Genomic DNA, 18,729 nt, shown 5'->3' with positions numbered 1-18,729 from the left:
GGTGGTGCTGCCGGACGAGGTCAGAGACGCACACACACTCTCACTCTCACTCTCTCTCTCTCTCTCTCGCTCTCGCTCTCACTCTCTCTCTCTCTCTCTCGCTCTCGCTCTCTCACTCACTCACACACACACATCGATATGCGCTAGTGATATGATGTAGACAGTTAGTGTCTTGTGGCTTGTCTCTCTCCTGATGTGTGTGTGTGTGTGTGTGTGTTGCAGGTGTGTTACCGTATCCTCATGCAGCTGTGTGGTCAGTACGGTCAGCCGGTTCTCGCGGTCAGAGTTCTGCTGGAGATGAAGCGGGCAGGAATTACGCCCAACACCATCACATACGGATACTATAATAAAGTGACGTGTTTCATATTAATGAGCTCACACAGGGCTTCCCAAACCCGGGTGTGTGAGTTGATGAAAAGTGAATAATTAATTAAATGTCAAATTACAATAAATAATTTTATAGAAAATTATCAAAAACAATTACTAAAAATGAAATCATAAAAATGTATACATATACAAATAAATACATAATTAAAAAATAAAAATGACCCAAAACATTTACTTTTTTTAATCATAAAAATTACAAATTATGATCAATTTAAATAAAATAAAAAAACATTAAAAAAATGTAATCATAAGAAAGATTAAAATAATTGATTTCAATAATAAAAACACAATTTACTAAAATTTGTTAAATCATAAAAATGTAAGATTAAAACAAATAAATAGTTTAAAATTAAAAACAATAAAAAACACTTTATAAAAATGAAATCATAAATATGTAAAATTTAAAAAGAAAAGCCACCAAAATATTTTCTACATTTTTTTTAGAAGTCATGAAATGTAGGAGTGTAGTAGTTGAACAGCCATAAATATCCTTCTGATGATAACACATGCCTCGCAGATACAAACAGGGTAAATATTGTTTTTTGTTTTGATTAAAAGATAATTAATAGCTGGCTGCATTTAATATTTTTATTACTACATATCAGACTGGAGATTACATGAATGGGTTGTTAAATTATTGAAATATGAACGTAAAATCTTAGGGAGTCTTTAAGTGTTTCGGCTGATGAAAGAGTTTGGGAATCCCTGATATAACGTACAGATGAAAGTCTTCTCTTCACTCATGCAAGTGTGTGTTTTATTCTGCCGTCTGTAGGCGGTGCTAGAGAGCAAATGGCCATCCACCAATCAGGGAGGGCGTCTTCGCTGGGCGAAGCTGCGTAATGTGGTATTGGCTGTGGCTCACTTCAGGCAGCCAATCAAACAGCAGCAGAGGAGCGCATCATTCAGCACCCCCGCAGGTCAGAGAGGCCCCGCCTCCGGCGTGTGATTGACAGCCGTCAGCAGCATCACATACTCACATTCTGCTCCTGTCTACAGGAGACGCACTGTCCAAGCCCCGCCCCTACTCGGCTCTGATTCGTCAGTCCAGCTGGAGCGGGTTGAGTGAGAGCTCAAGTCACGAATCACTGACGAGTCTGGCCAAGAGCAGCAGTCTGAGCAGCGTTCAGCCGCCAGGAAGCAGTGAGTGACTGATAATAACTCACGTCTGATCTTCCTGTTTCTGACTCTGGAGCACAAAACCTGTCTTAAGTAGCAGAGTATATTTGCAGCGATAGCCAACAATACATTTATATGGGTCAAAATGATCCATTTTGACAGAAATCATTAGGATATTATAGTTTTTTCAGCTGCTTACACACAAAATCTTTCCTTGTCTCACAGTCTCTGAAAGCTGTCACTCAAACAGCAGAAGCACACCAAATCTACAAAACCAGACACTAATTCTCAGCCTTTGACTCAGTTTTCAGTTTCATAAAACACTTTTTGCAAAACACAACACGTAATTCTCTCTGTAACAAATTGACCCTTATGACTGGTTTTGTGCTCCAGGGTCTCATTTCAGTCTTTGTCTGTTTATCAGAGCTGAAGCTGTCAAAGAAAGCAGCTGCGCAGACGGCCGCAGACGGTGCATCCGCAGCCTCACGCAAGCCTCCCGCCGGCTGCCGTGAAACACTGAGTCCTCCAGCACCTGTGCTTGTGCGCCGCAGCGACGTCTGCCTATCCACCTTCTACAGAGACTGCGCAGAGAGCGCAGACGCAGACGCAGACTGCAGGAGTCAGCCGGCGAGGGACAGCAGGTACACAGACAGATTAAACAAGCATAAATCAGTCATTCACCCCTTCAACAACTATATGATTAAAATCATTTCAATTATAATTTCAATTTTTTATTTTAACTTAATTTAATCAGAAATCATAACTATTTTTGCATTTTATTTAATTTTAACAAATGAATTAAATCATGAAAAAATATAAAAAAAATAAAATAATTGAAAAAATTATATTTTATTTTCTATTTATTAAAAAATTAATGAAATCATAAAATCAAAATAATAAAAATATAAAAACAATCAAGACAAAACACGTGTTTATTAGTGTGTTACTGCTATTAAACCGTAACTAATCTCTTCATTACTCTTCATGGAAAGCAGCTTGAGAAAGGATAAATGCTTGTTTTCAAAGGACCCCCCTTGGTGCTCTGTGCATACTTGAATAACTGGTGGATCTTCATTATGATTAGCTCTAATTAGACTGATTTATTGTGATGTCCACTAGACCAGCGGCTCTGAACCAGGGTTCCAGGACCTCAGGATGACTTAAAATCAGTTCAGATAATATAAAACATGCTGTAAAGTACAGAAAATATGTTTAAACGAATAAAAGTAAATACATTTCTTATTTTAATTTAGGGCTGTCGCGATTCTTCGATTTTAGTCGACTAGTCGATTTTTAAAAATCGTCGACTTCATTTTGCTGCATCGACTAAGCGGCAAAATACCGGAAGTGGTGCATTTCACAGACGAGAATCCATAAAACACATTATTAAACTATTTTCCAAGGCTGCATGATATATTAAACCCATTTAAATTAAGCAGAATTGTGAATTCACAAACGCTATGATTTAATTAAATAATTATATGCGATGCAGTTGAATTATTTCCATGCGTCTCACGTCACAGGAACTGTGATCATTTACATGTGGAGCGTCTCAAACTCATCTCTGCATGTTGTTGTGAGTTTGGGTTTATTATAACCTTCATCTGGGCACCGTTTCATCAGATATTCAAGGTAAATCATTTATAAATCTACACACAGGAGAATACATCACGATTTCAAAATAAAAGCTCAACCCCTCACTTTTATACGGTTTGATGTCCACATATTAATTTAATTACAGCAGCTATAGCATTTCTGTCCTAAAGAAATTACCAAATATTAAAGATTAAGTGTCTGTTTGAATTAAAGGGCGCTTGGTCAATATTTAACAGTAATGTGTAAAAACAATCATCAGGCCGTCAGCGCCCCTGCAGGCCTTTGTTGTGATGCGTAATCTACATTAGATCTATTGTTTATAATAAATTATGTATTTTAACAGTTTTGTTCAATAAAACCATATGATTTCTTGCTTTTGATACTTTATTTGAACTAATTATTATTGCATCATTGCTATTATATATGTATTTTAAGTCATTTTAAAAGCTATTGTTCTCTTAAATCTATTTTTATTACCACAAAAAATAAAATAAAAATATAATTATAGGGCCCTATGAAATCCGTTGTGTTTCCAAATTAATTTTTTTTAATTGTATTAATCAAAAAGCCTGTTTAATTAATTGAGTTTTACAGTTTTATCTGTTTTCCATTATTTTCTGGATTCCATTTTAATGTTTCCATTAAATTTTAATAATAAAAAGCATCTCCAATTAATTGATTTTATATAAACAAAAAGTAGTTTTTTTTTCAGAAATACTGCACATTTACATTTTTCAGCTAAATAAATTCTGGTAAATAATATTTCTGGTAAATACTCCTTTAAAAAGTGTTTTTTGGTTATAATGTTGTTATTATGAGACTAGAACAGGTGGATATGATGTCATTCTCTCACTATAATACTGAACTGATTTCAGTGATCTGGACTGAGAGATGGACACCTGCTTCTCGCTCTCTATGCTGCACTTTTGCTTTAAAAAGGATTTCATAGAAATTTGGATTTCATTTGCTGTGATAAAATATTCGTAAGTAAAATGGTAGATTTTTTGTGGGAAATTAATCGTTTAGATTAATCAATTAATCGAAAAATTAGTCGATAGATTAATCGAAATAAAAATAGTCGTTAGTGGCAGCCCAATTTTAATTCACCCCTATCTGATTAAAAATAAATAACCCAAAAAACAAACTCAAAAAACGCTATAAATTAAATGATAAAAATGTACAAATTTAAATAAACTGGTAGCTTAAAACAACAAAAATGTACTGAACTTATTTAAATAAATAAAAAATTATTTTCATTTTCATTAAAAAAACACATTTTTTTATTTTAAAATCTTTTAAACGTGTAACTTCAGTGAATCATGAATGACTGTCACACAGATTAATTGGTTTAGAGAGCAGGAACCAACTATCAAAATGTCTGGAAACCTGAAATGTAATGTACAAAAAAAATTATTGCAATTACATTAACTGCAAAATAATTACAGCTTATAATGTTATGGATCATGAGGGAGAAGCCTTGAGAGCCGCTGGACTAGACACTGAATAGATGTGTTGATTAGAGTGTCTTTACATGTGCGTGGAGTTCACAAACAGATGGATGAACAATGAAAGTTGATCAGTTTTTACTTTGGCACTGATTTACTGACGAATATATTTATAAACTCGTCAAATATTTTCAGAAAGAAACATGAAAATCGTATGAATTCAGAAAGGAGCTTGTTCTGTGTGATTGTTATTGGTGGCAGGTTAACAGGTTATGGTTTCGTGTCGTTTCGCTCGCGCTCTGCAGGTCGGTGGAAGTGAGGGAGACTCTGAACAGGAAGTCAGTCGATGAAAACTACAACAACGTTTTGTCTCCGAGCCGTGGTCTGGCCGGGAAACTGCAGCAGCTGCTGACGCCTACGAGGAACCGTTCATCGGTGCGACGAGCCGCTAGCGTAGGCGACCGGCGGCCGGGAGCGAACGGACACTCACGCCACACCTCCGAGCAGAAACCGTCCCGCAAGAGCCAGATGACCGAGAGTCTGCTGAAGGCCAAGGAGCGGCTGTACAACGCCACGTCTGAGGTGACTACAACTAGGGCTGACGTCAAATTGATTCAAAACCATTGCTGATGAACAATGGTTTTGAATTGGACAACGACGAAAATTCACGATATGAGCACAAAAATCACCCTCTTGTATTCATTTATGAGTTTAAGTTAATATTGTGTGCTACATTTTAAGTTGTAGGGCTGTCAAAATGACTGAAAAACTAAATTCTAATTTTGTTTAAATATTATCAATATTCAAATTATATTAATTTAAAAGGCATAATTTCAGTTAGGGGGAAAAAAAGCGTTTGGCTTCTCTTCTGAGGACACAAGAGGGCACATCGAGCAAAATATCACTAATGCACGTCTCTTCAAAGCTATAAAATAACACGACTATGCGTAATGTGTAAAAGCATAATGTGCATAATGTTTAAAATAATGTTTATAAACCCTATATAATTAAGTTGCTTAAACAATTAGAAACAAAACAGCATCATGTATGTATGTATAGTTTAATACAAAGGACCGAAAACCAATCACAGAGCACTTTTTTGAGATGCAGTGGGATTGGAAAAACCACCACAAAGTCTCGAGACATATTTTTTAAAAGTTAAACTTACATTAATTTTACATGCTTTCTAAACATGCAGCTCTCTTGTGCGAGACGCGAGTGCAACGCTGATAGATGTCCCTCTAGAAAATGCGATAAATATGCATTAAAATGCAATGAAACTTACATCGTCATCGCATCTCGTGAGCCACTGATAAGGCAACCTGACATACACCTAAAATTTGAATGCAACGTTTTTGCATTCGAATGTGGATTTTTATTTGAATTTTTTTTGACAGCCCTACAAAGTTGTCTGTTTTTTCTCAATTTCACAAATGAATATAGTTCAATTCAAAGTCACAGCAGAACTGATGAGCATCTCTGAGCAACACACAGCAGTGATTCATTACTGAATGGATTCGTGGTTTTGAATGAATCGAGAGAGTCAGTGATTCAGTGACTCGTTCATTAAGCCAGTCACTTGCTGGATCAGCCGCAAGTGGATCAGCCGTTTGAATGAATCGAGTGAGTCAGTGATTCAGTGACTCGTTCATTAAGCCAGTCACTTGCTTCATTACTGAATGGATCAGCCGTTTGAATGAATCGGTTGAATGAATAATTCAATGACTTACTCATTAAGAAAGTGACACACCGCCACCTACTGGTGCTATTAGATTCATATTGAGAGGATCATTTCATTTTTTAAAAATCATTTTATATTTCAATATTCATTTAAAAAAAACATTAAAAAGTTCACCCAAAAATGAAAATTAGCCCATGATTTACTCACCCTCAAGGCATCCTAGCTGTATATGACTTTCTTCTTCCAGACGAATCCATTCGGAGTTATATTAAAAATGATCCTGGCTCTTCCAAGCTTTATAATGGCAGTGGGTGGTCGTTTTTGTTCAACAGTCCAAAAATAGTCAAATAAAGTGAATCCATCCATAAGAAAACGTGCCTCACACGGCTCCGGGGGGTGAATAAAGGCCTAATACCCATTTATTATCATTTATTTATGCAATGTTGAATCAAAATATTTTTTCTAAAGCTATTCTTTAATGTTTATTCAATGCTTTTCTCATCACAATAGTAAGTTTAAATCATCTTTTGATGGGTAATTTCTCAGCCCAAATTGATCTGCGATTATTTAGATTAATTTAACGATATTAATTAGATTCCATCGACAGCCCTAATAATAATTGTGAGTATCTCTATGTCTGTAGAGTTCTCTGTCTGTAGGGAGTGACATTGACATAACGGACATCCAGACGCTGGTGGTTCCTCTCAGGAAGTCGTGGGATTCTGCACAGGAAGGGGCGGGCATTGAGGTTTGACGACATTTTCTTGGCAATATTATTTACTTGATTGCACAGACACTATTAGAAGAATGAAATATTGACTGTTTACTATTGTTACTGTTTTTGCTTACATTATCGACAGTGTTTTCCTGTTTAAAACTCTAAAGTTGCTTTGACACAATCTGTGTAGCATAAGTAAAGGATAATGCATGGCTAGCTGTGCATTAAAAGGAGGCCAAGACAATGTGGTTGCCTCTGCGAAGTGCATTAAAATCATTTAATGCACAGCCAGCCATGCATTATCCCGCTTATACCTTGGGTCATTTGCCAGCATTTACAAGTTAAAGCTGTTAATGATGTTTCGCAGCGCAATATATGACTGGAACGGTAAAAATTACGGTTAATTTCATCAGTTACGGCTCGTTAGCATTCTGCCCGCTTCAAACCAGACTCATAGCTGAAATAGTGCAGCAAGATCACATTAATTTGAATTAATTATCGATCGAGAGAGAGAGAGATGACAGACAATGAAGCTGTGTTACCTCAAAAACATTGATTTTTACACCTCGTTGCTGAGGAATATAATGTAGCGATCTAGTATCTGGGTTAGTTTATTAATAAAAGTCGCTGGGAAGTGTTTGTGTTTGTGTGTGTGTGTGTGTGTGTGCGCGCACGCAGCGCAATCTGCGATCTCCGACTCTCTCTCTCTCTCTGTGTGTGTGTGTCAAGTCAAGTCAGGTCACCTTTATTTATCCAGCTCTTTTAACAATACAGATTGTCAAAGCAGCTTTACATTATCAAATAGGAAAACAGTGTGTCAATAATACAAAAGGACAATAGTAAACACTATTGCGGAGACCTGGACAACTAGATGAGCCCCTAATTATCTGAGAAAAGTAACGGCCCTAGTACTGAGCCTTGAGGTACTCCATACTGCACTTGTGATGGATATGATACCTCTTCATTCACTTCTACGAATTGATGGCGGTCAGATAAGTTGGCATGGTTATTTGAACCATGCCAACTAACGCCAACAAAGTTTTCTAGTCTATTCAAAAGAATATTGTGTGTGTGCGAGTGATTTATGTAGGTTTGTGTGCATCAATTAAAGCAGCGCATTAATATAAAACTGTGATTAAACTGACAGGAACTACCTGTGCATTAAGAGTTTTAATGCATACCTGCCAGCCAATCAGAATCGAGTATTCAGGCAGACCATGGAATAAAGCGCTATAGAAATAAAGGTGACTTGACTTGGCAGTGATCAGACTGTCATCATGCTGACGTGAATCCTTCTCTGTGAATGTGTTTATGTTTATCTCTGTGTCTGCGTGTCAGGTGCAGATGTCGAGCTGCTCGCTGTGCCGCAGCTGTAATTCTCTGGTGTATGATGAGGAGATCATGGCCGGTTGGTCATCTGATGACTCTAATCTCAACACCACCTGTCCATTCTGCTCTGCGCCGTTCGTGCCGCTGCTAAACGCAGAGATCTGTGACCTGGGGCCCGTCTGCAGGTAACGCAGACTACTACAACTAACACCAGATTTAACATTGTTAGTTAAACAACTTAAACATTAACTGAAATAAAATTACATTTATTTTAAAAAAGCAGCATTTCTCCTTTTCATTTAATTTAATAAAAAAAAATGTACTAAAATAACTAAAACTGAAATAAAAATTAATTAAAAAAACTATGTATTTTTTATTTAAAGAGTAGGTTATAATAATTTCTTAGAAATTTTAATTGTTTTAATAATTAAAAAAGGGAAATTCTACTTTGCACAAGAAATATTAATATAAAAATCTAAACTAAGGTTTCCCAAAATGTGGAGTGTTATTTACATGATCTGCAGCTTCATGAACGTCTGAATACATATAAAATATCAATAGAAGGTTCTGAAGTATGAATGAAGTGTCATATGGCATCACAGGATCTGTGTGTGTGTGTGTGTGTGCAGCGTGGATCGCAGTAACCTGAGCACGGAGGATGAGCTGGAGAACATCATGCGTCCTCCCTCCGCTCCGGACGACACACTGCAGCATCTGTGTAACGGCGTCAGAGAGATGGACTCCAGCTCCGAGACCAGCAGCCAATCGGAGAGCAGTGTTCCGTCGGTGGGCGGAGCCCCGCAGGTGACAGTGGCGTACCTGAGCCCGCTGGTGCTGCGCAAGGAGATGGAGAGTCTGCTGGAGAACGAGGGCGAGGCTGTTCTCTCTCAGGTCCAACTGCTGGACAGTCATTCCATCCTCTTCTGGAATCTGGTTTGGTACTTCACTCGCCTCGGCCTGCCCAGTAACCTGCTGCAGCTGCTGCGGACGTCTCCGCTGACCGCACGCCTCACACAGGTCTCACACACACACTCACACACACATACACACACGCACACACGCACACACGCACACATGCACACACACACACACACAAACACTATACACGCGCACATACAAAATATACACACAGACACATAAACTCTCTAACACACACACTCACACACTATTTGTATAGCGCTTTTTATAATACTAATCGTTGCAAAGCAGCTCTACAGGAAATTAAGTTTCCACAATATATTTATATATTGCAGAACCTTAATATGTTTAACTTATGGCAAAATTTGTTAATTCTGTATGTTGTCTGAGCGTTGGCATCCTCTGAGGTCCTCTGAGGGGTTGGCATTATCTTTTCTCAGGTGTTCGGTCATCTCAGATCATTTAAGGGTTGGATCCAGACTGAAGCTTCTGTCATTCCTAGTTACCACGGGATGCTAATCAACAGAGAAACAAATAGAGACATAATTAGCGTAGCTGCTGTTCCATCTTAACAAAAATGATTTGTTCAACCCAAGCTAAAGAATAATAATAATGTACATTTGATCAGATATAACTGAAGTACAAGATTATGAGATGCATTAAGTGAATGCTTGGCTAAAGAGATAAAGAGATTTGGTCCAATAAGTAATATCTCTCTTATCTGAATTTAATAGGAGGAAATTATTGGTCAAATTACCCCCCTTGGTAATATTATTAGAAAATACGGGATTAGTTTTCATTGTTATGCTGATGATACTCAACTATATATCTCAACAAGACCAGATGAAACTTCTAAACTATCTAAGCTAATAGATTGTGTAAAAAATATAAAAGATTGAAAATGTATATTGAAAATAGAAGAGGACCTAGGACAGATCCTTGTGGTACTCCATACTTTACTGGTGATAATTGAGATGACTCCCCATTTAAATGAACAAAGTGGTAGCGATCGGACAGGTAGGATCTAAACCATCTTAAAGCCTGTCCTTGAATACCAGTATAGTTTTGTAATCGATAAATGAGTGTGTCATGGTCTATAGTGTCGAACGCAGCACTAAGATCAAGTAATACTAGCAATGAGATGCAGCCTTGATCTGAAGCAAGAAGCAAGTCATTTGTAATTTTAACATAGTTTCTGTACTATGGTGAGGCCTGAAACCTGACTGAAACTGCCCTGGTGGTCTATACACAGTAGCCAGAGCAAGAGATAGGAGCGATTTCTTTTGCATATCTAACAGTGTAACATTAAGCAGAAGTATTTCGAATGAGTTAAACCTCCTGTATCCTGTTTTCTGAGTAACATTGAGAATATCACTATATATTGTTGCCACACCGCCGCCACGGCCAGTCTGACGGGGCTCATGTTTATAACAGTAGCTTGGTGGAGTAGACTCATTTAGACCAAAATATTCATTTGGTTTGAGCCAGGTTTCAGTCAGGCAGAGTACATCAAAATGATTATCTGTGATCATTTAATTTACAATAACTGCTTTGGGTGCGAGTGATCTAATATTTAGGAGCCCAAGCTTTAAAAATCGTTTTTGTTCATTTATTTTGCATTTTTCTGGTTTAATCACGATCAGATTTTTTCTAGATCCTGCATTAAATTTATATTTTGATCTCGCTATTCGGGGAACAGACACAGTCTGTATAGATTGGACAACGTAAGTACTTCTATCTTTTAAGTGGGTAGAACAAAAGTCATCATAGCAGTTATTTGAGAATTGGCTTACTAGTCAGATGGAGCGTAGCGTCCTGGAGATGTTGTTAACAAAGAGCAGTTTCTGTTCTTTACACCATGACAATAACCATTAGTTTAAAGCAAAAAGTCTACTGAACCTTTCGTGTCCTCGACGATACACACACTCGCACACAAACACACACACACACACAGAGGACCTCAGCTGACTGTGTTTGTGTGTCAGGGGTCAGAGGGCACGGCGGTGCATGTGAGGCTGCTGTGGGACACACTGACCCCGGATTCGGAGCAGTGGCCGCCGCTCTACATGCTCTGGAGGATTCACAGTAAGACACACACACTCACACACACACACACACACACACACACACACACACACACAGGGCCTAACATTCATAATACATTCAAATCTCTGTACTACTTTAACATTCCACAATCATTGTTTTATAAAAGTCAAAATATAACATATAACAAAAAATATTACATATTACACATTAATGAATAAATCAGTATATATCAATTTAATTTAGAAGTGTCATTTGTTTTTTTTATTCGTGTAAGCTATAGCTTCTGACATACTCATGATTTTATGACACCAATTAACTGCTTTATTTAATCAGAAACACAGCCTAAATGTAATTTGTGTATTTTACTTTCATTTTATTAAAAGTAGGCCAACAGCACCCCCTACAGATTAAAACTCCTTACCAGACGGGCATTAGGACCCGGGGGAGGCTGCCCCTGCTGGTGCTATTACTGTTTATGCAATCACAAACCAAACGCATCATTCTGTAGGTGCTTTCACAGATTAAATGCAGTGATCCAAAAGACTGAATCTAATCACCATTCAGGCAAAACTTTGCTTCAAGAATCTGACAATCTGACATCATCCACACTGCTGACATGATCTAATCGTTAGCACAGCCTGAGCACATGTGAGTTAATGTATTCCTCTTATGTACATTTAAAGCCATTATTGGCCGTTTTTGATATCGGCCCGATAATATCGTGCATACCTAGTAAAAATAGCTGTTTCCCCAGTAACGGCTGTACACAAAGCAGCACTGTGCTTTCAAACACTGCTTTATGAAATTGAAATGAAATTGACCAATCACCACAGATTAGCGTCGTGCAAAGGAGGGGTTTGGAAAAATTAATCGTTGAGCGAATCGTTTGGGAGTCGTTGATCATGTAAGGTAAAACAAAATGCATATTTTAAGTGAAAGTGAAGTGACATACGGCCAAGTATGTTGACCTATATTTGGAATTCGTGCTCTGCATTTAACCCATCCAAAGTGCGCGCACACAGCAGTGAACACACACACACAGCAGTGAACACACACACACAGCAGTGAACACACACCGTGAACACACACACACACACACCGTGAACACACACACACACACAGCAGTGAACACACACACACAGCAGTGAACACACACACACAGCAGTGAACACACACCGTGAACACACACACACACACACCGTGAACACACACCCGGAGCAGTGGGCAGCAGTGGGCAGCCCGGGGAGCAGTTGGGGGTTCGGTGCCTTGCTCAAGAGCACCTCAGTCGTGGTATTGAGGGTGGAGAGAGCGCTGGACATTCACTCCCCCCACCTACAATCCCTGCCGGCCCGAGACTCGAACCCACAACCTTTGGATTACAAGTCTGACTCTCTAACCATTAGGCCACGACTTCCCCAAACAACGATAAGACAATGAAAGTGATTTTTGACCTTGCATGCATGTCAACCTGTTGTTGGGGACTCCCAAAACCAAAATATGAACCTTTCATAACCCATAATAGGGGCACTTTAATGTAACTTTTCCGGGTCAAAACAGACATGAATGAGGGTAACACTCGGCAAGTGTCAAATGCAAGTAAAAATCAGCACTGGCGAGTATATGTAATCGCCTACATTATTAATAATTTATTGATATGATTCCCCTCCCGTCCTGCAGGTGGCGTCCCCATGCGCAGCTACAGCTGGCGGCATCACAACCATCCCTTCAGCCTCAACTTCCTGGAGGAAGTGCTGCGCTGGATCGGCATGAACGAGGTACACAAGGCCATCACGCTCTTCCTGGATGCGGTTGCTAAGCAGCCCAACACTCCGCGGATACAGAGGTGAGGTGTGGTGATGCTCAGGTGAGTCAGAAGCTGACAGACTCTGACGTGTGTTTGTGTGGATCTGCAGGAGTCTGTACAGAGAGATGCTCTTCCTCACGCTGGCCGCCATGGGCAAAGATCACGTCGGTGAGTCACGCAAAACCAGCAAACTCCAATAAAAAACAGCATTTTTTTATTTCTGTTTTAGAAAGAAAACAAAGCAATAGTTCAACAAAAATCGACATTTGCTATTATTTTTTTATTTTTTACTCTCAGGCCATCCAAGATGTAGGAGACTTTTTTTCTTCAGTAGAACAGTAAAGAAGATTTTTAGCTGAATTCATTATCCTTGGCGATTCATAAAATGCAAGTCAATGGCTACCGGCACTTTGAGAGACAAAAACACATATACAGGCAACACAAAATTAAAAATTTACTCCTGACAATATATATTAAGGTCTTATGAAGCGAAACAATCAGTCTGTGTAAGAAACGGAACATTATTTACAGCATTATTTCCTGTAATCCAGCGCCTCAGACAAACAGGAAAAGATTAGATTAGAGTATATTATATTAGATTAGATTAATGAACTTTAGCATTCTTCTTTTGTGATGCTTTTCCAGGCTTCCAGACCCACCTATAGGTGCATATTACAAAAAAAAAAATACTGCGCCATTGACTTTAGACCAGGTTTTAGTTGGTCAATGGCACAGTCTACTTCATTTGCCTCAAAATAGCAATGTACCAATAATGCGCCTGAACACACCTCTTTTTTAGACCAGCACACCCATGAGCGCACAAATGGGTGCAAATACATTTGCTATTGGGCTGAAACTAGCAAAAAACACTTGCGTCCTGCCTGAACCACCGTGGTGTCATCTGCAAACTTGATTATGGAGTTAGAGCCATGCACAGGTATGCAGTCGTTGGTGGAAAGGGAGAAGAGGATTGGGCTCAGCACAGAACCCTGTGGTACACCAGTGTTTAAAGTGAGGATGGAGGAAGTGTGCTTACTGATTCTAATAGACTGTGGTCTGTTGCTGAGAAAGTCCAGGCTCCAGTTGCAGAGGGAGGGGCAGATGCCTAGATCAGTGAGCTTGGAGATCAGTTTGGATGGGATCATAGTATTGAAGGCGGAACTGAAATCAATGAATAGCATCCTGACGTGTGTTGTTACTGTCCAAGGAGTGGTTGAAAATGTTTGTGAAGACCTCAGCCAGCTGATCTGCACAGGCCCTAAGCACTCGGCCAGGGATTCTTTCAAACAGTTTGTTTCAATTAACTGGTTCAATTCACTGGTTCATTATAGGGATGTAACGATTACCGGTTTGACGATAAATCGTGATAAAATTCCCCGCGGTTAGTATTACCGTTTCATATTTTAATTATCATTAAAACCGTATTCGATTACCACAATTTAAACAACTCGCGATAAATAAATACTGTCCGGCATAAAGCAGAGTTTTCAGTAACAGTCTCACGTGCGCACAGCAGCACAGTAGTTTCGTTCTGAGTGAAAATAGGGCGGAAAAGCTGGGAGGTTTTAAAAGAGTGCTAAGGGAATTATACAAATTAATATATCAATGAATTAATTATATGAATGTACCTCTGAAGGTTCGGACTGTCTTCAGAAACGATTTGATGGCATTTTGTTTTCATCTTCGCTCCATGTAATACCTAAAGGAAGTGTTCGCGGAGTTCACAGGATTCAGCTGTAATTCAGCTTTTCCATATAAAGCGCCACCTGCTGCCAGAGAGTGGATTTACAGACACTTATTTACATTCAGCCTGTGTGCAGTTTCTGTCTGGCCAAAAAATTGACCAAATTTGCATGACCTGTTGTAAATATTAACCGGTTGATGAAAAACAAACTTATGTACATTTAAACAATTCAGATATGCTATATAGAATTATTTATGGAGCAGATAAAATACATATAATAATTTATTAATTATCATTTTAATTTAACCCTTTTCTTTAAAGGCTGAAATGTGTGGTCTACCTTTATGTTAAACTTTTTCAAAGCTTTATTTGAACATTTACATTATTTATTTGAACATGCTATTAAACTGGTGTCAGTCAAATTGTCATTTAAAATCCAGACCTCACTGGTAATGTTATTGTTTTAGTGATTATGCAAACAAAAAGTCATTTTATTTGCTGTTTGTTGATTTTTAAGTATGAAACTTGGTGAAGTGATTTATGTTTCGGTACTTTTTGAACATCTCCAGCACATTTTAACAATACCGTGATAATACTGATAACCGTGATAATTTTGGTCACTATAATCGTGATTAGAAATTTTCATACCGTTACATCCCTAGTTCATTAACGCAATCATGCAATGATGTAATGTATTAACAATTATGTTATTAAATCACCCAATAATGATGGGAAGCGTGGATGTTTTTCATGTCTAAAGCATATAAAGTGAAAACTAGTCTTCATCAGCTCACCTTTTTACATAAGCAAAGAGAAACCATAAAAACAAGTCGGGGATGCAACTGTTTTTGTTTGTATTGTGACAAGTTTGTACATAATGTGTAGCTGTCCTCGTGTTTTATACGAATCTATCTATCTGTCTATCTTTCTATCTCTGACTAGTTGACAAAACAGAACCAGTTCAAAAGAATGATTAGTTTGTGAACTTAGCTGATTGCCTGAGGCTCTGGATTACAGGTAATAATGTTGTAAATAATGTTCAGTTTCTTGCACAGACTGAACGTTTTGCTTCATAAGACCTCAATATATCATCAGGAGCCACAGGGATTTATTTAGTGTTGTCTGATATGCTTTTTTGACTCTAAAAGTGATGCTAGCCATTGACTTGCGTTTTATGAATTTACCAAAGACATGGTTTCAGCTAAAAATCTACTTTAATGAATAAAAAAAAGTCACCTACATCTCGCATGGCCTGAGAGTAAATAATCAGCGAATGTTGATTATTGGGTGAACTATTGCTTTAATGGTAAAGATATTTATATTTTATTATGTTGTGTGTCCGCAGCTTCGTTTGATAAACGTTATAAGGTGGCCTACCAGCGCTTGAGCAGTTCTCTGGGCCGAGAGGAGCTGAGGAGGAAGAGAGTCCAGCCGCCCAGTCCTAAAGCCGTCGACTGCAGACGCTGCTTCCTGCTGCCGCTGGAGTGCTGATCTCACACACACACACACACATATACATACACAAACACACACTCGTCTCGTCTCGCTGTCGTCTTCACGCCGCTTGAGGAGGAAACGCAGTCTGAGCGCTTCTGCTGGTACGCTCACTGAAGACGCCGCTGTGCATTATGGGAACGCGTGACCCTTTCATCAAAACTGCTTCTGTATCCCACAATGCTGAGCAAACTGACAGCCGGCCGCCCCTCGGACGATTTCATAGGATCTGATGTGGCGTTTGAATTTACCTTGTTTATTTCTGTTGGTTTGATTTCATGGAACTCAAAGATGAAGATACGGGAGTATACGCCGGAAGGCATCATGGGAGTTTGTTGAGATGATTTTGCACTGAAGTGACGCTTTGAGCTTCTTTATGTTTGTGTGAGATGTTTCCCGACCAGCAGATCCATTGTCTCTGTTCTGGACAGAAGAGTTCCTCAGTAAACTAGTCTGGTCAGGACTAGTTAGTTCCTCTGAACCGTGTGTGTGTGTGTGAGAGAGAGAAAGCAGCGCTGCTGGTGATCTACAAACACAAACAGGTTTTATTCAGTCATTTTAAAGGTTGTCATGTGATGCTCTGTGACCGTAGGAGGATCCTGGAGAATTATGACTTCCTGTGACGCTCTGATTGCTCTGACCGTTAAACACATTCACCTCCAAACTCTCACTCTTGTGAAAAACAGATCATTCATCATTCTGTCATCATTTCCTGTCATTCAGACCTGTGTGAAGACATTCTGAGAAATGAACCAGTGTTTTCTGTTGTAATGTAAATCAGTGGAGTCCAGTGTTGTTTGGTTCCCAACATTCTTCAACATACAGTTACATTTATTCATTTATCAAATGATCCATTTTCAAAACATCAAAAGAATCCCAGTCATCAGGTTTGAGCAGCATGAGGGGTAAATGATGACAGAAGGATGATTTTTGGCTGAACTGTTTCATTAAATGCAACATCATGGCTGAATTTGTAGATTTTATTTATGCCGTTTTCAATCTTGTCTGATAATAGTGCTTTTTTTAATTTAATTTAATTGTTTTCTATATACAGTAGGAGTCCAGGACATAATACAAAATTAAAAAAGGAACTAGATGCATTCAAATTTCAGCTGACTTCCTGTACATCTCACAAGTTTAATTTACAACAATAATTTGCGATGACACCAATGATAATTTTTGTTATTTTTTACAGTTTTGTGTGTTTTTCATTAAGGAGTATTTTGGAGATAAATGTGTTTTTTTGTTTTGTTTTTGTTTTAACTGGAAAAAATCTAAAAATACTTTACAGTAAGATTTCATTTGTTAATGCATTAGTTAAAATGAACTAATAATAAGCAATATATACATTTACTGCATTTTTTAATGTTTGTTAATAATAATGCAATTTTTAAAATGCATTGTTTGTTCATGTTAATTAGCAGTGCATTAATTAATGTTAACAAATACTTTTGATTTTAATAATATATATTAGTAAATGTTCAAATTTCCATTATATAAGATGAATAAATGAAGTATTTTTCATTGTTGTTTGATGTTAACTGATGCAGTGAATGTTAACAATTGAAAGCTTACTGTAAAGTGTTGTTCTCTAATCAAACGTGGTTCTGTTGGTTTTGTGGAGTGTGATCTGCTGCATTTCATCCTCTCTTGTTCTGTTGTGTCAGGAAGCATCTCTTGTTTGCTCTTCTGATCGTGTTTCTTGAGTTTTTTGTGTTTGTCTGTGAGTTTCTTCTCCTGGAGTGAAATGGCTGTGATCTGTGTGTTTAATCACCGTTACAGAGGAAACGCTCGGGACTGTAGGACTGACGCCACATTCATTAGTCTTAATTTTATTAAGGAGGAATATGAAGCTGCTGGAAGAGTTTTAGTGGCATTAGAGGAAGTGATGTCAGAGGAAGCTGTAGTTTGTGCTCTCATTCACTGCAATAACCGCGGAGCAGCTGAGCTTCACTGCAGCATGAACGTCTGCATTTATCAAGAGAACAAAGATTATAAAGCTATATTTAAGTTTTCATGTGTTTGCTGTGCTAATTTATATTGATGTGACCTTTGACCTTTGTTGTGAATGTTTTGTTTTTTCTTTTTTAAGAAAAGAGTTTTAAGAACCAACACTCTGTGTGTTTCTTCAGATCACTGCCATGTGAGTTTGTTCTAAATAATATGAGACCACTGATTATATATGCATACATATATATGTGTGTGAAACAATATTGATAAATTATTGCATGTAAAAAATTAGAAAACTATTTAGTGAAATAAAACAAAAGAATCAAAGAATATAATTAGCACAAGTATTAGGAAAACAAAAACATTTAATATGTGTGTGTACAGTATATATATACAGTTCCAAGAACTATTTTCAATTTTCCAGTTATCTGCATAAATTGGTCATGAAATTTGATTTGATTTTCACCAAAGTCACAAATATCAAGAAACACAATATTTCTAAGCTGATGAAACACAATCAATCATCATAAGCTCACTCATTAAACACACAGTGATGGA

General features: G+C 37.9%; 1 protein-coding gene across 3 annotated transcripts in view; it reads left to right on the top strand.

The window, feature by feature from the left end:
- The window catches only part of LOC306878218 (DENN domain-containing protein 4B-like), a 50,216-nt gene extending 31,889 nt beyond the window's left edge, over positions 1-18,327 (top strand). For 2 of the 3 annotated variants that reach the window (XM_079430415.1, XM_079430416.1), the window contains exons 16-28: positions 1-19; positions 223-351; positions 1,163-1,307; positions 1,387-1,530; positions 1,931-2,147; positions 4,853-5,129; positions 6,872-6,976; positions 8,285-8,460; positions 8,905-9,292; positions 11,179-11,278; positions 12,917-13,082; positions 13,153-13,211; positions 16,073-18,327. The exon at positions 1-19 is cut by the window's left edge and continues 188 nt beyond it. In XM_079430415.1, coding sequence (XP_079286541.1) covers positions 1-19; positions 223-351; positions 1,163-1,307; positions 1,387-1,530; positions 1,931-2,147; positions 4,853-5,129; positions 6,872-6,976; positions 8,285-8,460; positions 8,905-9,292; positions 11,179-11,278; positions 12,917-13,082; positions 13,153-13,211; positions 16,073-16,218 — 2,071 coding nt within the window. In that variant the 3' untranslated portion in view covers positions 16,219-18,327. The remainder of the gene's footprint in view (positions 20-222; positions 352-1,162; positions 1,308-1,386; positions 1,531-1,930; positions 2,148-4,852; positions 5,130-6,871; positions 6,977-8,284; positions 8,461-8,904; positions 9,293-11,178; positions 11,279-12,916; positions 13,083-13,152; positions 13,212-16,072) is intronic. The other variant, XM_079430417.1, reaches the window with a different exon arrangement.
- Positions 18,328-18,729: the final 402 nt, after the last annotated feature.

Source organism: Barbus barbus, assembly GCF_936440315.1.
Source record: "Barbus barbus genome assembly, chromosome: 12".
NCBI lineage: Eukaryota > Metazoa > Chordata > Actinopteri > Cypriniformes > Cyprinidae > Barbus > Barbus barbus.
Note: the sequence above shows the minus strand (reverse complement) of the source record. Positions and strands in the feature narration are given on the sequence as shown.